Genomic DNA, 22,541 nt, shown 5'->3' with positions numbered 1-22,541 from the left:
TATATACATTCAGTGAACTATCAGTCATTCCAGTATAATTTTCATTCCCTTGTTGTGAGAGCTGCTTCCCCATCTTACCACCCAGCCAATCAATGAAAATTTCCATACTCAAAACTCCTAGGAGAATTTGAATCCATTTTTCTTAAGATCTGTCCACAGATTCACAGAGACTTTTAAGATGTGCTTTTATCCTTCCTCTATTACAGCTTGTTAAGCTGGATGGGGTGGGGGAAAGTAGAGTAACTGAGGAAATATATTGTATTTTCTATGGTACAGCTCTGATGCTTTTATGAAACCTGAAGCTATGTAAAGCAATAATAATAAAATATTATTTATTAGTCTGAAGAATTTACTCCATATATGCTCAGTGAATTACTACTGTGTATTTTGCTCGAGTTGTGGCACTTTGCTTCTCAGAAATCTGATTTTTGTCTGATATACACAATAAGAATGAAAAAAGCAGTAGAGGTTCTAAAAGAAAACATCTTCTCATTCTTTCCCAATTTTGATTCCTTTATTCTCTGCCACCCTAACTCATCTACCTTTGTAACTCAGGTCCATTGTGATTAAAAATATTATTTCTACATATATATGTTTAAATCTATACCTAGTACTATCCTATCTTTATCTCTATAAATGGAGACATTTTTGTCTGTTTTCTTTAGTCTTAGTATTGAGTCTTGATGAAGATACTTATTAAACTTCATGGCAGACACACACTTCTGATAGTGATTCTAGTGGACCCAAATAACTACATCAATTAAAATGATGAAAATATCTTTAGAAGTCATAGAATGTCAGATAGGATACTATAGAACTGGAAGCAGAAGGGCTCTTTCCTAAGCTAAGGAAACTGGAGATGAAATGCGAACTATGCTGTGTTAACCAGGTGCCTAGATTTCTAGAACATGACTTGAAATGTTACAGTCAGGGCACACTCAGTAAGCCTATATGAATGATAGAATCAAAGAATGCTTTGACTGAGCTGTATGATTTTTAAATAGAAAAGCCTATGCGTGTCTAGAAGAAAGTAGTTTTAAATGTTCAGTATGAAAAAAGGGAATGAGGTAACTGCTCAGATAATCTAGTATGATCAGTTTCTGTAGAAAGCTCAGACATGACTTGGAAAATGAAGAAAAGTCACGTGTGATGATCCACATCTGATCTTCTGCCCATGGATGGTCCCTGGAGCCAGTTCTCCGACATAACCAAGGCCAAGGTTGATGATTCTCTTGATGAATCACGTGGGGCCCAGATTTCAGTAGAGTGTGTGAGCAGACATGAAAAGGAGAAAAGGACTGTTTCCTTTCCTGACAGGACAGTGCGGTGTGTGTGGTGGAGGGGGATGAAAACGAGAGGTCACAGGGACTGAGGCCTCAGAGTCCTGTCTGTCATAAATTATATAGGTTGGACATAGGGGTGGCAGAAGAGAAGCAATAGGGGTGGCTGCTTGTGGCCAGCAGTCCTTCTGGGTGGGCTGCACTGTGCTCAGGCAACTGCACTGCTATGGCCTCAGCGGCTGGAGGGTGTGCAGAAATAGACAAAGACAGAGCTAGAGTTGCCTGCAGAAGAGTTCTGGGGGAGAGTGGCAAGCCACAGACAGGCTCCCAAGCGGGAGGGCCTCAGCCTAGGGGAAGTCCCTGTGCCAGGCTCATATGTTTCACCAGCCAACAGGCTGTGAGGGGTGGTAGGAGACACTGAATGAAGTCTTGAGAGGTCTTGAACTATATGCTCCCCCAAATGTGACTGAGACTGATTGCGAAAGCTTGACAATCCAAGAGCCAGAAAGATAATGACGGGAGAATGAAGAGTGCTCCAACATCCATAGCAACCTGGACCATTTTCACCTGCTGTGTTTGACTATGCATCAGGCACTACATAAGAATGTAATCTGTCTCTTACAGTGTAATCCTCACAAAGTTTCAATTAATCAAGTTCTAATATTATCTCCATTTCACAGATAAAGAGATTGAAGCTTGAAGAATAAAGAGGATGAGGATCTGAGGCCTGGATCTGCTTTTGAAGCTACAGTTTGTGCCTGCGTTTGTGCCTAAGGACCACTTGGTCTTTAGAGAACTGAGGCTGGGTTGAACAGTGAGAAATAGAGAAAATAATATGCACAGTCTGTGGTATCTCTAAAAGGACTGTGAAAATGAGGTTGATATTGTGAACATGATCTCATTCACAGGTATCACTAAGACAGTGGGGAAGGGAAGTCATGTGAGAAATTTAGATTTCAATATGATTTGTGAGAGTTGATTTACACAGACTCAGAGGGAAGATTTCCAGGGAAAAGACTAACATACCCAAACATGACATGCCTTGCTATTAAAAATGGTATCCTTGCCAGTGCAAGGTCCCGAGTTCGATCCGTGGTACCAAATAAACAAACAAACAAACAAAAAAGGTATCCTTTCCTGGCCTAGGTCAATCGCAAGCTGGTTGGAAATTTCGACCTGTTCTTGCTTCTCTGGTTACACTTCTTTCAATATTTACTTGAGCTTAAAAACTATTTTTTAAAAGAATGAATGATTTAGAGTGGTTATGGTCAGCCACAACATAATATGAAATGGTTGCACCTGAATCTTTTCTTTCTATTATCTAATTAAAATCAGTTTTACAAAAGAAGTGAATTTTGGGAAAAAAGAGGTAGGGAATAGTAAATAATTGGCAATGAAGTAAAATGTATAGAACTCTCCTGAGCTCATCCAAAGTAGAATGATCACAGTAAAGAAACGGAAAGCTAAAGCAAGGGGTGCCAGGGGATGCAGTTTTCATGCAATTTTGCACCGGTCTAACTTCATCTTTCTGAAAAGAAGTAAAAAGTATTCACCTTCTCTTTCTTGTATCACATGAACCCTTGATTCAAGGATAGACTTCAATTGAATAGAGGTAGTATTTGTTTATTCATTCATCAACAAATATGAATTTAACTTCCATCTATTAAACAGTCTTCCCTGTACCTGTCTGAGAGCCTAACTACTATTTATAACCCTGCTCGGTCTATGGGAAAAGAAAGACACCAAGGATACAATGAAATGTTGATCTGTAACCTGTCTGTAAGTTAGAGCTGTCTATAAGTTAGAGCTGTCTGTAGCGCTGTAAGAATAGAAGCCGGCAGCTTCTGAACTTACTGGAAAACCCACTGGTGGTCAGAAGATTTCATCTTTAATAGCTTTGAGGCCATTGTCAGCAAAACTATAAATAACATTCTGGTTTGGGGATGTGAATGTAATTCAAAAATGATCATAAATAGCACACAACACACATTTTACATTTTTTCCAATAATGCCTGCTTGTCTCTATTAAGACATCCAGTCTATTTTACACTCGTTACCAGAGATGTATGTTCCCTAATTTGCTATCAGGAATTATTCTTGCCCTGGAAATCAAACCAACCAGAAACTCATCCTCCAATGCCTCTTATCTAGTGAAGTGTACACAGCAGTCCCTCTTTATCCATGCAGGATGGGCTCAAATTCCCCATGGATGTATAAAAACACAGATAATATGGAGCCTTATATACACTATGCTTTTTTTCTCTGTACATATATACCTATGATAAAGTTTAATTTATAAATTTGACATAGTGAGAGATTACAAATAATAAACAAATAGAAAAATTATAACTATGCTAAAATAAGTTACCTAAAATTTATGAAATTTATTTCCAGAATTTTTCATTTAATATCTGTGAATTGTGTGTAACTATGGTTAATTACAACTACAGAAAGCAAAGTCCAATTTTAAAGATGATCAGACTTCTGGGCTTTTTTGGTGACTTTCAAAGCATACTGAGAGATCCTCAACCAGATCTAGGGCAGGTAAACCAGATCTTCAGATGAGCCCGTACCCCTGGACTGATCTCTGCTTAGATATCCACTTTAGATCATTCTTTATCACAGACAATAGAGGAATTGAAAACAATGAGGAAAATACCAGCAAGTTGAGTTACTTGGCTTTTATAGCTACATTGAAAATAATGAGGAAAGCCAAGGAAATTGAATGCCTAAAATTACATCTAAGAATTTTTCATGGCTCCTGGTTGTTCATGACTAGCCAGTCCTTCATTACCATAGACAAGACATGAGAAAGAATTCATGAAATCAGACATGACTGCAGCACTTTATGTGTTATCACATATGTTGTCTTTATTTCCTCAAAACAACTTTCAAATTTGAATCATGTTTTTGTAACAACTTTGCATTAACATAAACATAATGTACACAGACACACACACACACAAGACCAATAGCCAAAAATGTGTTCTTGAGAAATATGAGGTGTTACTTCTCACAACACTCTAGAGAAGCTGACTTGCTGGTTCATGGGAGGCACTAACTTTCTCCATGCCTTCTCCATGTCCCATCGTTCATAGGAGTTCAGGTTCCCACTCTGTCTCACCTCTCCAAATCCCACTTCACATAGGAAGCTTTCTGGGTTAATCTATCCAGCATCAGCCTCTTCCACCTTTGAGCTTTTGCCATAACCATCAATGTAGCACTTGAACAAATGCTGTTTTATTCACTATCTAATTTATTTTACAAGGATTCATCTTGTTTATTGGACTAGATTGCATGGAGGCTGAAACATGATTTTTATGTTTACAAAAGCATCTGGTTCAATGCTTACTTAGCATAGAGAATACACAATAAATACCTATTTACCAAGTATTTTTAAAGGGAAAACTATGCAAATCCCGTGCTAGTTGATAGTTATTTAGTTGTTGGAAATGAGGCTAACTCTGAATTGAGATTCCTTACAACCTTTTCTTCAACTAATTCTTAGTCCTTTCTCACAAAATACCTCATCTAGTTTCAAAACCTCTAGAATGAAAGGCAAGACAGGGCAGAAAATCTAAGTCCTAGACTTTTGTAGTCCATTTAAAAAGTGCATCTGTGAAGTGCTGGCATTTTGGTGGCTCAGAATTTAGATGCCCACCCTACCCGTGGGTAAGGTATAGGGTAACCTCTGTTAACCAGACCTACAGATCCAGAATTCTCAGTTAAACAGAAATATGATTCTTCATAGGTTAAAAGAAAGAGGTAAATTATATCACAAACAAGATGAAGTAAAAGATCTATTTCAAAATCCATTCCCTTGGAAAGCTCTACGCTTATTCACCTCTACTTCATTCACTTTCCAAGATATAAAAACTGATTATTGAAATAATAAGGGATATTTAATGAGCACTTACTAATATCCACACCCAGATGCCTGACAACCACCATCCTACTATGTGTGTTTAGGAGTTGTATTCTAAATTCCCGATATAAGTAAGATCTGTGGTGTTGGTCTTTCTGTGTCTGGCTTCCTTCACGTTCATAATGTCCCCCTGTTCATCTACTTTGTTGCAAATGATAGGGTTTCCTTCTTTTTTGAGGACTGATTAATACTCCATGGAGTGTCTATGGATCAACATCACATTTTGTCTTTTCATCTTTTGATGGCCACCAAGGTTAATTCTATATCTTAACTATTATGAATAATGCTGCAATGAGCATGAAAGTTTGGAAATTTCTTTGAAGTATCAATTTAATTTCCTCTGGATAAATACACAGAAATGAGATTGTTCTGTATCATAGGTGTTCTGTTTTTAATTTTTTGAAAAACTTCCATATTGTTATGCAGAATGGCTGAATCAGACAAACATTTTAAATACTTAAAATTCATTTAAAAAATTTAAAAAGTATTCATTGTTTTATGTGATGTTAGAGCACAGTGGTTATATTTTACTGATAATATACTATTTTTCTTTAGACGATCACAATTATCAATCCTTAAAGATTTTACTATTACATTATACCTACTAAACTGAAATGTGGCCAGTATATTACAGTAATTTTGAAGTGATAAATGTTTGGACTGACCTTTTATTTATAAATTAACTAAGACAACTAAGAGATCACTTTCCACCTCCAAGCTTGCTTCCTGGTTAGTAGAATTTTTAATGTACCAAAGAGCTGTAGAGAAAAGACAGCAGGGGAGGAAGGATCTGTTGACCCTAATTTTCAGATGCAAAAAGCTAGGCAATCTCAAACATCAATCTATTGGAAATAGAGGATGTACTGATCATAGAAAAGCTATTTGGGAATACCTAAAATTTGGCCCTAACCCTGATTTCTAGAGTCCCTGATGTTAAGCTGAAAGAAAACTGGGTTACTTAACTTTCAGTTGTTATGGGTATAGATGATCAGAGCAACAACTGGTGGGAAGAGGTATATTTGCTTAACTTAATTGTATGGGAGAGAGAGAAATTCATTTTGGTGAGGAATATTTCCATTGTTCTATGTAGGAACTTATGAAACAAATATTCTGATGCAAGTAAAAATTTTGTTGGTGAGTGATTCACAGGAAAGCATAGTTTCAGCCTTCTCTGAGGTTCTTACCTGACAGCAAAACTTGAGTAGCTTAATGTGTTTTTGTATCCACTTGAAAAAGAATCCTGCTTTCCCATACCAGACAGTTCCTTCTTGCTCTTCATTGCCATTTTTGGTGACCCTGAAATAGCACAGCCCTGTTAGTGAGTTAGCATGGTATCTCCTCACAAGGGGATTTTGAACCTTTCCTGTTTGCTGAAATAGTTCCATTCTCTTGACTAGAAAGGGAATGGAGATCTTTAGCTACAGATTAGTCTAAGAGGATGAGGTGCAACAAACTTTGACATCCTTCTACAAGAATAGAGTGTGAGGACTTAAAATCCATATAGGACATGAAAATAAAGGCCTATTAAGTTACTTCTGCACCTTGCAAATGCATCATCCTTCTGTCTCATTCAGGAGGGCAGCACCTCGGGAGCCCTCCAGCTACAAGAATGGTCTAGAGCCAGCACAGGACACTAAGGAAGTAGCACTACACAAGTGTCATTTCCTTTCTATAAATGCTGGTCAGCTTGCAACCCATTCTCCTTGGACATCACTGGTTTATACTTTAATTTTCCTTCAAGAATTTCTTTATCATTAATTCTGAATTTTGAAGAGTATTTTCCTTATAGGGAACACATATCAAAACATTTGGGAATTTCTAAAACTTAAACTAATACAAATCATTTTCTTTTCTGCCAAATGGGAATAATGTAATGACTTTGAATAGTGATTTTAAGGATAGATGGAAGATTGTTTGAAATTTGTGGATTGAATCAGCAATGTGAAACTGTTTTAAGAAGGAAAAATGTTATATATAAGCCATTACTCCTTTCTGCATGAATGTGTTGCTATTTAACCTTGCAATTCACTTTCTGAAACTCTGATTCAACCCAAGAATACTTTTTCGACATTCTGGGTTAGGAAGCCAATGTCAGTCAGTAAGAAATGGTACTTGATATTGTGATTTTAAAAAATCACATACTGGAAAATGTTTTGAAATTTTAGTGTTTCTCATTTGCAGTGTCACTGCGTCTGCCTGGCAAGTGCAAGGTCCTGAGTTCGATCCCTGGTACTGGAAAAAACAAACAAACAAACAAACAAAAAACTCTGTAAATCATTCACTCTTTAAAGATCTGCATTGCTTGCTTGCCTCAAATTGATGACCCAATGATCAGAGGTGGGGAGATGACTGAGCAGAAGTTACCAAGGAGGGGGACAAAGTCAAATTGTCATCACCTCTATTCCTCTGCCCCTGCTCACTCAAGTGAATAAAGAAGATGTGACCTTTTCCTCTGGTCTTAAATATCATTTCTATACTTAGACTAATCAGTATGGGATAAACCTTTAAACCCACAGAATATCTCATTCTGAACAATGGCTGATAGAAAGAGCCACAGAATCACCTTGTTATCACAATTCTTTGGATGTAATTCGCAACTGAGTCAAAACACAGTTCTGGAAGAAGAAGAGCATCCTTAGGACAAGTGATTTTTTTTTTGGCTTAAATCAGTAGCAATTGTTGGTAAGATTGTTCCCTACCTATAATCCTCCGAACCTTTACAGATGGAGGCTTCCGGGGGTTTCAGGTTGACTGATGTTTCCTAGTTATCTTTAGTCCTGGAAGGAGTAGGTGGGGAAGGGGAGATCTGAGGAAAAATCTGACAGAACACTAGTAGTGGTACCAACTGCCAGTCTTCAAGGCTGGCCAGTTTAGTACAAGGGATAGAAACTGAGTTCTGGAATGTAAAAGACAACATTCTCAAACTGGCTTTGGAGCAACAGAACTATTGGAAAGCGTAACTTTCCAGCCAACAATATGTGCCAGATATTTTAAAAAGGGGGGTGAGGGTGGGGTTAAATAGGTAAAGTTAGTGCTTGTGTGAATCTCTCAAACTTTTCTGCTAACACTTTGAATTTTCCCTTGTGTCTATATTATATTCCCTTGTGTATATAATACATAATTACAATATGTATATAATATATATAATATATGTATATAATATAATATTCCCTTGTGTATATATTAATAGTTTTTGTAATTTTGAAAGCTCTCCTAACATGGGAATATATGCAGACATGGTAGGGATTGGTGAAGTTTCTGGCTAGGTGTTGACTGCCTGAAGATCAAGGTTGCACTGGCCCAAATGATCTCTTTCAACCCTAAATCCAATCATTCTGATGATCCTCAGAAAGAAGTCTAACAGTTTTCTCTTGCAGACTGCAACATACAGAAGTTGCAACACTGTATTGTTACCTTTACCCCCAGTTTCAATATTGCTTAAAACACTAGAGGGAAAAAGTAGAGAAAAAACAGGAAGACAAAATCCCTCCCTTAGGGTGGCAGATAAGCATCTGGACTGTCTCTGATTTCACTCTTAGTTTGACCATTTTATTAATCCATATTTTTATCTCTCAAATCTATCATTATCTACCTATAGCTGGTAGCGTGCTAACAATTATTTTCTCATATTTTAGGTCAGAAAATTTGGAATGGCTTTTTGCTTAACACTTTAGGTAGATTGATAATATCTTGCCATAGCTTACTATAACTTCTCTATGAATATCCTGAAGAAAATTTCTGGATAAAGCATTAGATATTGGAAAGAGCATATATCTGAGAACTGTGAATATATGAAAGAAATAAAAGTCCAGCATTAGGTGTATCTTTTATTTTAAAGAAATTACTTTTTAAAAAGCAATAGAAAACATTTCCTCCCCTGGCATATATGATAGGACTCCATGGTAAGACATGCCTTAGATATGATTTCCATATGGAGAGAAATAATTCCACCTCCCTCAAGAAATCTTATCAGTCATTTAAACTGAAAATAATGCATATATTACTTAAATAATCTTGAATATGTTCCAATTTTCTAAATAGCTAAATCTCTACAATTATTTACAAAATGTAGTAATTTACCAATCACTATGATACATTTACAAATGACATCACATAATCTGAATAAGAGCCACTATTTCAGGAGCTAAAGAATCAGCAATGCTACAAAACCAAGCCAAAAAAATAGAGAAAGCATTCACATATCTATTACACATGCAGACACACATATACACACACCCACACACATGCACACATGGGCTGATCAAAAAATATGGTGGCTTAAGTAAAACAAAATTATTTACAGTAAATACATTGCCATTAATCCCCTTCCCCTCCCCCTTTACTTTGAATACACTTATTCCATTGTTCTTGCCACTTTCTGAGGCAATTTGGGAAGCTCTCTTTTGTGAATGTCTTTTGAGGTATGGTAAAGCATGCAGTAAATGCTGCTGCTTTTGTCCAATAAAAACAGGCTTGTAAAAACATGACAGTGTGTCCTCACCTACTTTATTCATAAGATCTAGCACCATGAGACTTCTGGCTCTTCCCTGTCAAAGTGACCACAGAAGGTAATTGTTTTGAATTCATTCAGGACACTGAGGCAGCCATAAACAGCATAACTAAAGAAACTAAAAGGATTTTCAAAACTGTCTCCGAATATGATAATAATGGAAAAGGATGGTTGAAGCAAGGGGGAGTATTTTGAGAGGGATTAAAGGCAGTATGTGTTTTATTGTAATCATTTTTTAATTTAAACATTCACCACAATTTGTGATCATCCCTAATATGTGTGTATATAACCATTTATGATCAGAACTTCATGGAAATTATTACAGATATGAAAAATGGCATGGAGTGGCACTATAAGAGACCAGAACCAGGGAAATCAAGTTGGAAGCTGTTGTAGTCCTTGGATAAGAACAAAATATACTATTGTGTTTCTTTTGTATTTGTGCTGGGAATGGACTCAGGGCCTAGAGCTTTCCAGGCAGGCACTGTGCCACTGAGCTACACCCTTAGCCCTAAAATTCTACTATTGGAAAAATACTTTGTAACTATCACAAACATAAGAGTACAGTTATTTATATATAGTCTTTATGGACTTGTTACAAGTTGTTTTCCTTTTTATTGGACTTCAGCAGAAATTATAATCTCTGATTTCTGCTTTAGAGAATAATAGGAATTGTGTTGGAATATCTACACCTGCTCCTACTTAACAGGAGGGTAGTGGCTGCTCAGGTGAGCCAAGCTGAGGAGTGGAGCTGGTGGATTCATCAAGGTAGTCACAGTTCAGCCTTCTGGGTTGGGCTCTCCTCCTAGGGGACATGGGCTGGGTGATTCTTCTCTTAAAGAGGTTAATTATTATTCTTGTATATTTATATAAAAAAGTGAATCAGGGTCATGCTAAAAAAAAATCTGTGAATTAACATAACCCATACACATACCCAACAGTTTATCTGCCATTTCTTAACATTTTTTTCTTTTTCTAATTTCTTTCACACCCTCTCTTCAATTTCCTTTATGTAATTCTGCTTTCCTTTAGGTGTGACTCCTTCCCTACAGAATATTAGCATTTTAATAAGGACTCTAACACAGTTCTCAGGGAACAAGAATTAGAGGACTTTGGATATACCTTTCCTAAGGGTATTTCCAAATTACACCTCCTCCCATCACATCAGAGATTCTGATGAGCTCCTCTCCACATTGGTTGAGGACCAACATTCTAAATCCTTGGGCATTAGAAACTACAATCATGAAATAGCAGGCAGTGAATATACAGTTGGGGCTGGAAAAGTTCCTGCCCAATAACTTTTCTAATTACATTAAGTAGAAGGGCCGAAAAACAATTACTCCTGCTACCTTGAAGACTAGTCTAACGGTGTTCATGCTCTGAACCTAAAATACATTAGTGAATGGGCAGAAATAAGCATACTCTGCTAGGAATATTTTCTCCTTCCATTCCTATTTTATCTGTATTTTATTCATGATATTCAATTTCCATGTTCTTTATGTACTAATATTAACATTTAGCCCTCTAAAATGTGTAATATTGTGGACATTTCAAAGAAATACAAAGCACACCGAGAACTCAAGTAATTAAAGTTATACAGCTAAGAACTGACCAATTCAGAATCCATGTCTACGGGTCTATAATATTATATTATTAATTTAAATGGAGAACCATTAGTATGGGTCTAGATTAGAAAAATGGAAGTAATGAAAGAAAGAGGTATTAGAAATCATAATTGGAAAGGGTTGTAGAGATAATGAGGACTTCCATTTTTTGAGACAATTACACTGAGACCCCAGAAGGTAATACATCTTTCTGAAACCACAGCCAACCAGCGGAAAGGCTGTGGTCACAATTCAAGTCCTCTGAATTCTCATCGAGTATATTAAGGAAGGAGAAATAGGCAGGAACAAGAAAAATCTAATGAGCTCCAGAAAGAGATAATTTTTGAAGGGGGTAGACTGGGGATACTTTTCGTCTGCTTCAGAAACCATGAAATATTCCATCTGAAATTTGTCCTATTCCAAACTCATTAAGTTTTTTGTTTTGTCATTTCTTGGAAAGTTCTGAAGTCTTGTTTGAAAGTGAATTGTCTTGATTTCCAAATTCTATGATGACTTTTAATCATATAGGAACAAGTAGCCTCTTTGTAAAATGGCATTCCTTTTTGACACATTATGGCTACAATTCACTCTCCAGATTTAAATTCACACACCAGGCCATGCTGTAGCCACAGGGCCTTGATCATTTTATGGTACTCTACTGCCATCGCCTGGCAAGTTGAAGTCAACAATAGTGAGATTTGGCCTACTATTTAAGTACCAGATTTTCTCTGGTTGGAATGGAATGGGCTTGGTAGTAGTGGTGACTAAGGATCAGAATGTAACAAGAAGAAATGATTCTATCATCAAGAGAATGAAAGATTCTAAGGAGTATGATGACTACAATGAGACCAAGAAGTTAGATTACAAAAGTTCAAATAGTTTATTCCCTAGATACTGTAAAATGCATGTCATAGAAGTTGGCAAAATTTGGCATATTTACAAATATGAAGGCAGAGCTTACTTTTACAGAAAAGTCATTGTGTCTTTCTATTTGAGCAACCTTCTGCTTTAAAATGTTTGTTTATAGTACTACAGCAAAAAAGGGGATGCATATTCATTTCATAAGAAATTTTTGCTTTATACAATGACAGATGGCAATGTATGCATGTGTATGCATCATAGTTTATTTACAAAAAGTCTAGTTCGCACAGCAAAACCATAGTACATTTTCATATGACACAATGGCACATGTAGCCTATTATTGTGTTCTTTCTTATTGATACGTCCTTCTACTTGGATTTTCCTCCTAGTTAGCTAATCAATTATCTCAAGAACAATTTTTTTTTTCCTTTGCAATACTAGTGATTGAACCCAGGGCCTTTGCACTAGGCTACATTCCAAGGCTTTTTTGTTTTTATTTTTGAGACAGGATCTCCTGAAGTCACTAAATTGCCCAAGCTGGGCTCAAATTTGTAATCCTCCTGCCTCATCTTCCCAGAAGGCTGGGATTACAGGTGTGTGCCATTGTGCCCAACAAGAAAAATTACATTTTTATAGGATACAAGAAAAGTTAACTTTGATTTGATTTCCAAAGTACAGTCTTAAATTCAGTTATGAAAAATTATTTTTTAGACTGAAGCATTCAGTTGAGAAAAACAATAGATAAGAGTGATTTGGAGTCGCGTGGAACACGCCGAATCAGCCCACTGCACACAGGAAGGTCTGTGCACACACTACCGAGGTACTGAGCCATGCAGAAGAAACCGAATCACCCCACTGCAGACAGGCAGCCACCGGGTTTCACACTACAAAGACGCAGAGGACACCAGACCACCAGACCAAGGTATACAGTCCCGCTGTTCCCGGCCCAGAGGTAGGGACTTCTGGGCCACCATCCCTCCCACCACTCCCGGCACAGAGGGAGGGACTTCTGAGCCACCATCCTACTGCTCCTGGTCCAGAGGAAGGGGCTTCCCAGCCAACATCCCTCCCACTGCTCCCAGCCCACAGAAAAGGGCTTTTGGGCCACCATCCCTACCACTGCTCCAGGCCCCTGTCCCAACTCTCCCAGCTCAGAGGAGGTAATCCATGCAGGTGCTAACAGCCCCGCGCCCCAGTCAAAATGAGAAAACACATAAATAAGTCTCCAAACCAGACTTCCAGATAACCTACAGCAACCCCAAAGGGAAATGAGATGGAACACTCTGATACTCAACAACCTGGACCCACTGAACTGGCAACAAAAGGGGATCTGGAAAAAATGAAATCAGAAATAATTTCTCAGATAACAGGAGAAATTGTGCCCCTAGTGCAAGACATGATTAATAAATCTAGCGAGGAGCTGAGGAATATGATGGAATCCCAACATAAGAAACAAATGGAATCCATAAAACAGATGCAAATAGATGTCCAGGCGATGAAAAACTCCACTGAAAGTCTACACAGCAGAACGAGCCAATGTCAGGACAGAATTTCAGATATAGAAGATAAGATTGCAATTAGTGACCAGGAAAAGAAAAATTGCTTCAAAATGATAAGGGAACATGAGAAATCAATCCAGCAGCTGCTAGCTGATGCAAAGAAGAATAACATAAGACTGATTGGGCTCAATGAAGAAACAGGAAAGAGTGGAGATGACATAAAAAAATCTCTTCAGAGAAATAATGGCAGAAAACTTCCCAAGCAGGGGAAAAGAGCTTGACATACACATAAATGAGGCATATAGGACTCCAAATAGCCTTGATCAAACAAATCTACACATAGGCATATAATTGTTAAGATTTCAGAAACCCAACAGAAGAACAAAGTTCTTCAAGCAGTCAGAGAAAAGAAACAAATCACATACAAAGGAAAGCCCATCAGAATCACAGCAGACTTCTCAACACAAACCATCAAGGCAAGAAGAGCTTGGAGTGACATATTCCAAGCCCTAAAAGAAAACAGCCTCCAACCCAGATTGATGTACCCCGCAAAGCTATCTTTCAAAATGGATGGAGAAATAAGATACTTTCATGACAAAGAGCACCTTAGGAACTTTGTGAATACCAAACCAGCACTCCAAAGACTTTTACACAATATCCTAGGAACAGACATTGAGGATCACAACCCCAGGAAGCAAAGCAGAATGAACCCATCTGGCATGACAAGAAACTAAATGTAAAGGAGGAGAAGCCCAAAAAAAGAAAAAGTCATGGCAATGACAAGTCAATATGTTTCAGTTATAACCATCAATGTTAATGGTCTCAATTCACCAATCAAAAGAAATAGACTGGCAGAATGGGTCAAGAAGCAAAATCCAACAATATGGTGCATACAAGAAACACACTTAATTCAAAAGGAAACTCATAGACTGAAAGTTAAAGGGTGGAAAACAATACTCCATGCGACAGGAACCCGAAAAAAAGGAGTAGCTATCCTCTTTGCAGATCAAGTAGATTTCAAACCAACACTGATTAAGAGAAATGAAGAAGGACACTACATCCTTGTAAAGGGAAGAATCCAAGAGGAAGAGATGACAATCATAAATATCTATGCACCAAACACTAGTGCACCCAACTATATAAAACAAATACTAACAGACATGAAAAGTCATATATGCACTAATACAATTGTAGTGGGGGACCTCAACACCCCACTGTCACAAATAGATAGATCAACTAGACTAAGAATAAGTAATGAAATACTAGAACTCAATCGAACTCTTGAACAAATGAACTTAAGAGATGATTACAGAGTGTTCCACCCCACAAAATCAGAGTACACATTCTTCTCAGCTGCACATGGGTCATTCTCCAAAATAGACCACATACTCACACATAGAACATGTTTAAGTAAGTGCAAAGGAATTGAAGTTATCCCCTGTACATTATCAGGCCATAGTGCAATGAAATTGGAGATCCATAGCAAAAGAAACTCAAAAAATTTCATAAACATGTGGAAATTGAACAACACACTTCTGAATAACCAATGGGTCACAGAGGAAATTAAAGAAGAAATCAGACAGTTCCTTCAATTAAATGACAACGACAATACAACGTATCAGAATCTATGGGACACAATGAAAGCAGTCTTATGAGGGAAATCCATAGCAGTGAATATGCATATTAGGAAAACAGAATGAGCCCAACTAAACAACCTGATGCTGCACCTCAAGCTTCTAGAAAAAGAAGAGCAGGACAACCCCAGAGCTCATACAAGGGAGGAAATTATAAAGATCAGAGGAGAAATCAATGCAATGGAGACTAAGAGAACAATTCAAAAAATCAATGAAGCCAAGAGTTGGGTCTTTGAAAGAATCAACAAAATTGACAAACCTTTAGCCAACCTTGCCAGAAAAAGGAAAGAAAAGGCCCAAATCCATGAAATTAGGAATGAAAAGGGTAAAATTACAACAGACCCAGCAGAAATCCAGAGTATCATCAATACCTACTTCCAGAACCTATATGCCAATAAGATGGACAACACAGAAGAAATGGATAGATTCCTAGATACATATGAATTACTAAAGTTGAACGAAGAAGACCTAAAATTCTGAACTACCCAATATCAACCAATGAAATTGAAAATGTAATTAAAAACTTATCAACTAAGAAAAGCCTGGTCCCTGATGGCTTCACTGTTGAATTCTACAAGACATTTAGAGAGGAACTGCTGCCACTACTGTTGAAACTCTTCAATGAAATTGAAAGGGAAGCAATACTCCCAAATTCATTCCTGGAAGCAAGCATCACCTTGATCCCCAAAGCAGAGAAAGACCCAACTGAAAAAGAGAACTATAGGCCAATCTCACTAATGAACATAGATGCAAAAATCCTTAATACGATACTGGAAAACAGAATGTAGAAGATCATCAAGAAGATCATCAAGAAGATCATACACCCTGATCAAGTGGGATTCATCCCAGGGATGCAGGGATGGTTCCATATACGAAAATCAATCAATGTAATACACTATATCAATAGAGCCAAGGACAAAAACCATATGATTATCTCCATAGACACAGAAAAAGCATTTGACAAAATCCAACATGCATTTATGATAAAAACCCTTCAAAAAATTGGAATAGATGGTCTCTACCTCAAACTGATAGAAGCCATCTAGGAAAAACCAACAGCCAATATCATACTAATGGTCAAAAACTGAAATCCTTCACACTCAAATCAGGAACAAGACAAGGATGTCCACTATCACCACTGTTGTTCAATATAGTTCTGGAAACATTAGCCATGGGAATTAGACAAGAGAAAGAAATAAAAGGAGTAAAGATAGGAAATGAAGAAGTCAAATTGTCATTATTTGCAGATGACATGATACTCTATATAGAAGACCCCAAGAACTCCACCAAAAGTCTTCTAGACTTAATAACCAAATTCAGTCAAGTAGCTGGTTACAAGGTCAACAGACAAAAATCAATAGCTTTCCTCTACACCAATGACAGACTCACTGAGAGAGAAATAGGGCAAATAATTCCTTTCACAATAGCATCCAAAAAACTGAAATACCTAGGAATCATCCTAACGAAAGAAATCAAAGACCTCTTCTCTGAAAACTATGGCACTCTGAAAAGAGAGATTGAAGATGATATCAGAAAATGGACAGACATCCCCGGCTCCTGGGTAGGAAGGATTAATATAGTGAAAATGGCCATACTTCCAAAACTGCTATATAGATTTAGTGCAATTCCAATTGAGATACCAGCAGCATTCTTCATAGACCTCGAGAACACAATCCAAAAATTCATTTGGAGCAAGAAGAGACCCAGAATAGCAAAAGCAATTCTAGGTAACAGAGACATGGCAGGGGGTATCACAATCCCCAACTTGCAACTATACTACAAAGCTACTGTGATAAAAACAGCATGGTACTAGCAAAGAAACAGACTTGAGGAGCAGTGGAACAGATTAGAAGATGCAGAAACAACACCAGACACACTCAGCCATCTCATCTTCAATAAAGGAGCCAAATACCCTCACTGGAGGAAAGATAGCCTCTTTAATAAATGGTGCTGGAAAAATTGGGCTTCAACTTGCCAAAGATTAAAACTAGACCTGTATCTCTCACCATGCACTAAACTAAAATCGAAATGGATTAAAGATCTAAATATTAAAATAGAAACTCTGAACCAGTTGGAACAGAGGTTAGGTAGAACCCTTGAAGTCATTGGTGTAGGAAAAGATTTTATGAACAAAACCTCAGTTGCCCATGAACTAGCACAAACAGTCAACAAGTGGGATCTCTTCTTATTAAAAGGCTTCTGCACAGCAAGAGAAACCACCAGCAGTGTGAAGAGACAACCCACAATGTGGGAAAAAATCTTCACCTGCTCTTCCTCAGACAAAGGTCTGCTCTCTCGAATCTATAAAGAATTTAAAAAAGATCAGACCTCCCAAATTTAAAGACCCAATCCAAACCTGGGCATCTGAAATGAACAGACATTCCTCAGACAAAGAAGTAGAAATAGCAAATAAATACATGAAAAAATGTTCAACATCACTGGTCATTCGAGAGATGCAAATGAAAACAACTCTGAGATTCCACTTCACTCCAGAAAGAATGGCTGCTATCATGAAATCAACCAATAGCAAATGCTGGTGGGGCTGTGGGGAAAGAGGAACCCTGCTCCACTGCTGGTGGGAGTGTAGACTGATGCAACCACTGTGGAAATCTGTATGGAGATACCTCAAAGAACTAGGACTGGAAGTCCCATTTGATCCCACTATTCCACTGCTGGGGATCTTCCCCAAAGAATTAAAAGAATCATACCACAGTGATATATGTGCGCCCATGTTCATAGCAGTGCAGTTTGTAATAGCTAAAACTTGGAAACAGCCCAAATGCCCATCAATTGGAGACAGGATAAAGAAAATGTGGGGTTTTTTTTATAAAATGGAGTACTACTCAGCCATAAAAAATGAGAAATTAGAGACATTTATAGTTAAGTGGATGCACATTGAGGCAATACTCTTAAGTGAAATAAATAGGACACACATGTGTAAATACCAAATAGTTTCTCTGGTGTGAGAAACTGAAAGTGTAAATAAGGACTAAATGTATAATAGGTAATGTGAAATAGGAAGAAAAGGGGCAAAGGGGACGGAAGTGGGAGGGCTAGAGGAAAGGATAGAAGGGAATGGGATTAATATGAGAAAATGAAAAAATAGGAACAAAATCTTTGTAAATAGGGAGGACTGGAGGGGTTGAAGGGAGGGCTGGGCAAGGGTGAGAAATAAGAACCAAGAGAGACTATGGAAAGGTGCAAATTTCCAATGATGAATGTCATAGTATTGTATACCTAAAATGTACTGATGATTAGAATGAATAATCGATAATGTAAAATAGGAGAAAAAGTCCAAAGGGGTAGGGGTAGTGGGAGGGGCAGGGGAAAGGAAAGAAGGGAAAGGAAAAATGATGAGAAATGGCAAAAATGGAAATAAAGTCTTTGTAAATAGGGAAGGGTGGAGGGGGTGAAGGAAGGGCTAGGAATGGGGAAGAAATAAGAACCAAGATGCATTATGTAAAGGTACAATTCCCAGTGAGAAATGTAATTGTGTTGTATACCTACAATGTACCAATAAAAGAATTTAGCACAAAAAAAAATGGGAAAAAAAAGGAATACAAAACACTGCTGAATGAAAGAAATTAAAGACCTAAACAGATGTAAATACATCATATGCTTATAGACTGGATAACTTAATATAGGTAAGATACCAATACTTTCAAAATTAACCTTTCAACTCAACACAGTTTTAGTAAAATCCCAGCTGACTTCCTTACACAAATTGACACACAATTATAGTTTATATGGAAATGTACAAATCAAGAATAATCAAAGTAACCTCACAAAACAATTACAAAGTCAGAGAACTCACAGTTCCCAATATCATAGCTCACTTCAAAAGTACAATATTGAAGACAAAATGGTACTGACTTAAGCGTGAACATACAGATTAAAAGATTAGAATATATACTCCAGAAATAAGCCCACACATTTATGTTATTATTTTTTTTAGACAAGAATGCCACAAACAATCCAATGGGGTAAGAATAGTTATCTGAACAAATGGTTCTGGGACAATTGGGTATCTATGTTGAAAAGGGTAAAGTTGGATCCCCTTCTTAAAAAAAAATCACAAAAAATCATCTTGAAATGGACCACAGATCTCACTGTAAGAGCCAAAAATACATAATTCTCAGTGTAAATCTTTATAATTGTAGGATTGTCAAAACCTCCTTAGATGTTACACTAAAGCACAAGTGAGAAAGGGAAAGAAACACATTGCTGAACTTCATAAAATTTAAAAAGCGTGTAAAGAAAATGAAAAGGCAAACCACAGGTGGGAGAAAATATTTGCCAATCATATATCTGATAAGGAACATGCGTTTAGAGTATACAAAGACTGTCTATGACAGACTCAGTGATAGAAAGACAGTAACATAGTTACAATAGGATCTGAAGAGATCATTCCTCAAAGAAGAAGTAAAACTGGCCAATAAGATCCTCATGAAAATATGCTCAACATCATCCATCATCAGTGATTAAGGGAATTCATTCCAAAAAAATGACACATCACTTTAAAACTATTAAGATGACTATTATTAAAAAACAACACACACAAAAAAATAAAAAAATAATACAATAAATAAATAAATAAAAAACAACACAAAAACACAGAAAGTAAAAAGTGTTGATAAGACTGTGGAGAAACTGTAACCTTTGCACACTGCTGGTAGGAACATAAAATGATGTAATGTTGTAGAAACCAGTATGGTGAAAATTAAAACAGAATTAACATTTGTCTTATCAATCCCCTCCTGAGGATGTACACAGAAAAATTGAAAGTAAGAACTTTAACAGATATTTGTACCTCAATGTTCATAGCAGTATTGTACACAATATCCAAAAGGTGGAAATAACCTTAATATCCAGTAACAGATGAATGAATAAAAACGTGGAGAACATCCATACAATGGAATATTATACAGTCTTAAAAATAAATAACATGATATGGCTTGGCTGAATGAATTAGCCACCCACAAAAGTCTGAATATGCTGAATTATTCCATTTTTATGAAATGAATAGTATAGGTAAATCTATAGAGACAAAAACCTAGACTAGTGGTCTCCAGAGGTGTAGCTAGGGAAGAAAAACTGGGGAATGATTGCTCATGGTCCTGGAGGACTTTCTTTTTGGGAAGAATGTTCTAAAATTGATTGTTGTGATAGTTATACAACTCTCTCCATACACTAAAATCCACTGAATTTTACACTTTAAATGGATATGGTATTTATATGATACTGTTCATATTTTATCTCAGTAAATCTGCTATTAAAAAAGACAAAGCTCCATCCCTGAGAAAGAATCCAGTCCCCCAGCCCTGAATATACAGGTAGTACTTCAGGTTGGTGAGGGATGGCTAGAAAAGAAAGATATGATACCTCTGCAGTGGGCATGGGGAGATACAGAGTGATGCTTCACTTTCCTTGGTTTTGAGGTGGGCTATTTGGGAAGGCTGTGTGGTAGCAATGCAAACTAATATGGAAGAAGAGACAGCAGCATGGTTATGTGAGCAGGCTTGGGTGGGGAAGGGCATCCACTCAGGTCCCAAGCCCTGTCAGCAATATGTGCATAGGGCGAATTCCAAGCAGTAGAGGGGGTAGAGTAACATCAGGAATGCAAAGACTAGGCACACTGAAGGAGGGGGGTGGTTTGCAGATTACAAGAATAAAGGCTATAACAGGGATGATGGATTTCCATTACAAATTGATAGAAGGTGACCCAGAATCAGAAGGAAGTGATTTATTTGTTATTGGTATGGGAGGTGCAGAGTGTGACAATCCCAGAGCAAAGGGAAGGAGGAACCTCATTCCTACATGACATTGGTAAGGACTTGATGTACACTGCAAGAACAATCATGATGTTGAAAAAGTTTACTTCCACATTTAAATAGCATTTTTGAAGACAAGGAGAGACTGAGAATCTTAGGAATGAGAATACTCCTGATAGGAAATTCACATTTTGAACTAATTAAGTGTAAATTGTGAAACACTGGGATTTTGCACAAAGAATAGGAATCTACCTGGAGGAGACTAACTTTTAAACAGAAGGGACAAATGTATCCTAAAGACTTGAGATTAATTTTTATTTTCCTGCATTGAAGTGGAAAGGGTCATTCATAACACATTGAGTCCACTTACAGATGACAGAGAAAGTTACATGGCCTCATCATTATGCTGAATGAATAAACTTTAAATTGCCAACCATCCACCAAGGAAGCAATACTCAAGGAATGGTCAGAAAGTGTTGTGCTCATGACCAACCAAGCAGTCAGATATAGGCTGCATTTTCAGGCTGAAAGTCAGCATGCCTAGGGTTGAGTTTGGCAATGCCACTAAATGGCTCTGTAATTTTGGACAGCATTACTGAATTTCTCTTGGGATCCATTCACCTGGCCTAAAAGGGAGTTGAACTAGATAAGCAGTAGGATTGTTTCACCTTTGAAAGACTGATTCTCAGGTCTTGGGTGCACAGTGGGAAAACATATTTCTCAACCTGGTCAAGTACAAATAGGCATTGTCCTTTAAGTGATGGAACCCTCTTCTCTTGTCTTGGCCAGACTCTGAGAGGCTGGGCTAAAGTTTGCTTGATATCAACTACAATTACCTGTGGGGTGCTGACAGCTCCTACTTTTGCAGCCACATTTTTCAATTAGCTCAGGATTCTGCACATCACCATGACAGTTGGAACAGTAAAAGAAGGCTCTGGACAATGAGAGCAAACCAAGAATGACTTATGTGAGGCTTTGTGCTAAGGAGACACAGTGCTGACTCAGTACACCTCCCATTAAGTTGTATTTGCTTTAGTGCTTTCCCTCTATAAAGTAATAAAAAAATTACCTCCTGACTTCTCTTGGAGATTCAGCAATAAAGAACCCTAATGTGTTCTTATGCAGCTTCACTTGTGAAGGTGGATTTAGTATCAGACCACTGGAAATGGAAAATAAAAATACAGTCAATTTTCCCTCTGATTTCTGTGGCAATATTTGATGTTTCATTTTGTCATTATCCAGAGTTTCTCTAAGTTGCCAAGTTAATAGAATTCAATTTCCTTTCACTGTCAACACAGTGGAAAATGTGAATTTGTCTCTATTAATTCTTTGTTTGATTGCTGCTAAATATGCTGAGGGGAACCAGGTAAAAACTTGATTTTTACCTGAGCTGCCTTCATAGCTGAGTTGAACAGAAGTTCCTCCTAATATCGTATTAGGAATCTAAGGTGGTTCAG

General features: G+C 37.4%; 1 protein-coding gene across 1 annotated transcript in view; it reads right to left on the bottom strand.

Moving 5' to 3' along the window:
- The window catches only part of Kcnu1 (potassium calcium-activated channel subfamily U member 1), a 161,559-nt gene that overhangs the window by 66,887 nt on the left and 72,131 nt on the right, over positions 1-22,541 (bottom strand). Inside the window, exons 17-19 of the mRNA XM_021236895.2 lie at positions 22,154-22,243; positions 21,921-22,018; positions 6,390-6,501 (exon numbers count right to left, since the gene is read on the bottom strand). Coding sequence (XP_021092554.2) covers positions 6,390-6,501; positions 21,921-22,018; positions 22,154-22,243 — 300 coding nt within the window. The remainder of the gene's footprint in view (positions 1-6,389; positions 6,502-21,920; positions 22,019-22,153; positions 22,244-22,541) is intronic.

The sequence above is a fragment of the Heterocephalus glaber genome, unplaced genomic scaffold (genome assembly GCF_053883595.1).
Source record: "Heterocephalus glaber isolate CG9 unplaced genomic scaffold, H.glaber_assembly_v1.0 deba00001461, whole genome shotgun sequence".
NCBI classification, from domain to species: Eukaryota; Metazoa; Chordata; class Mammalia; order Rodentia; family Bathyergidae; genus Heterocephalus; species Heterocephalus glaber.
This window is presented reverse-complemented; position numbering and strand designations above follow the sequence as displayed.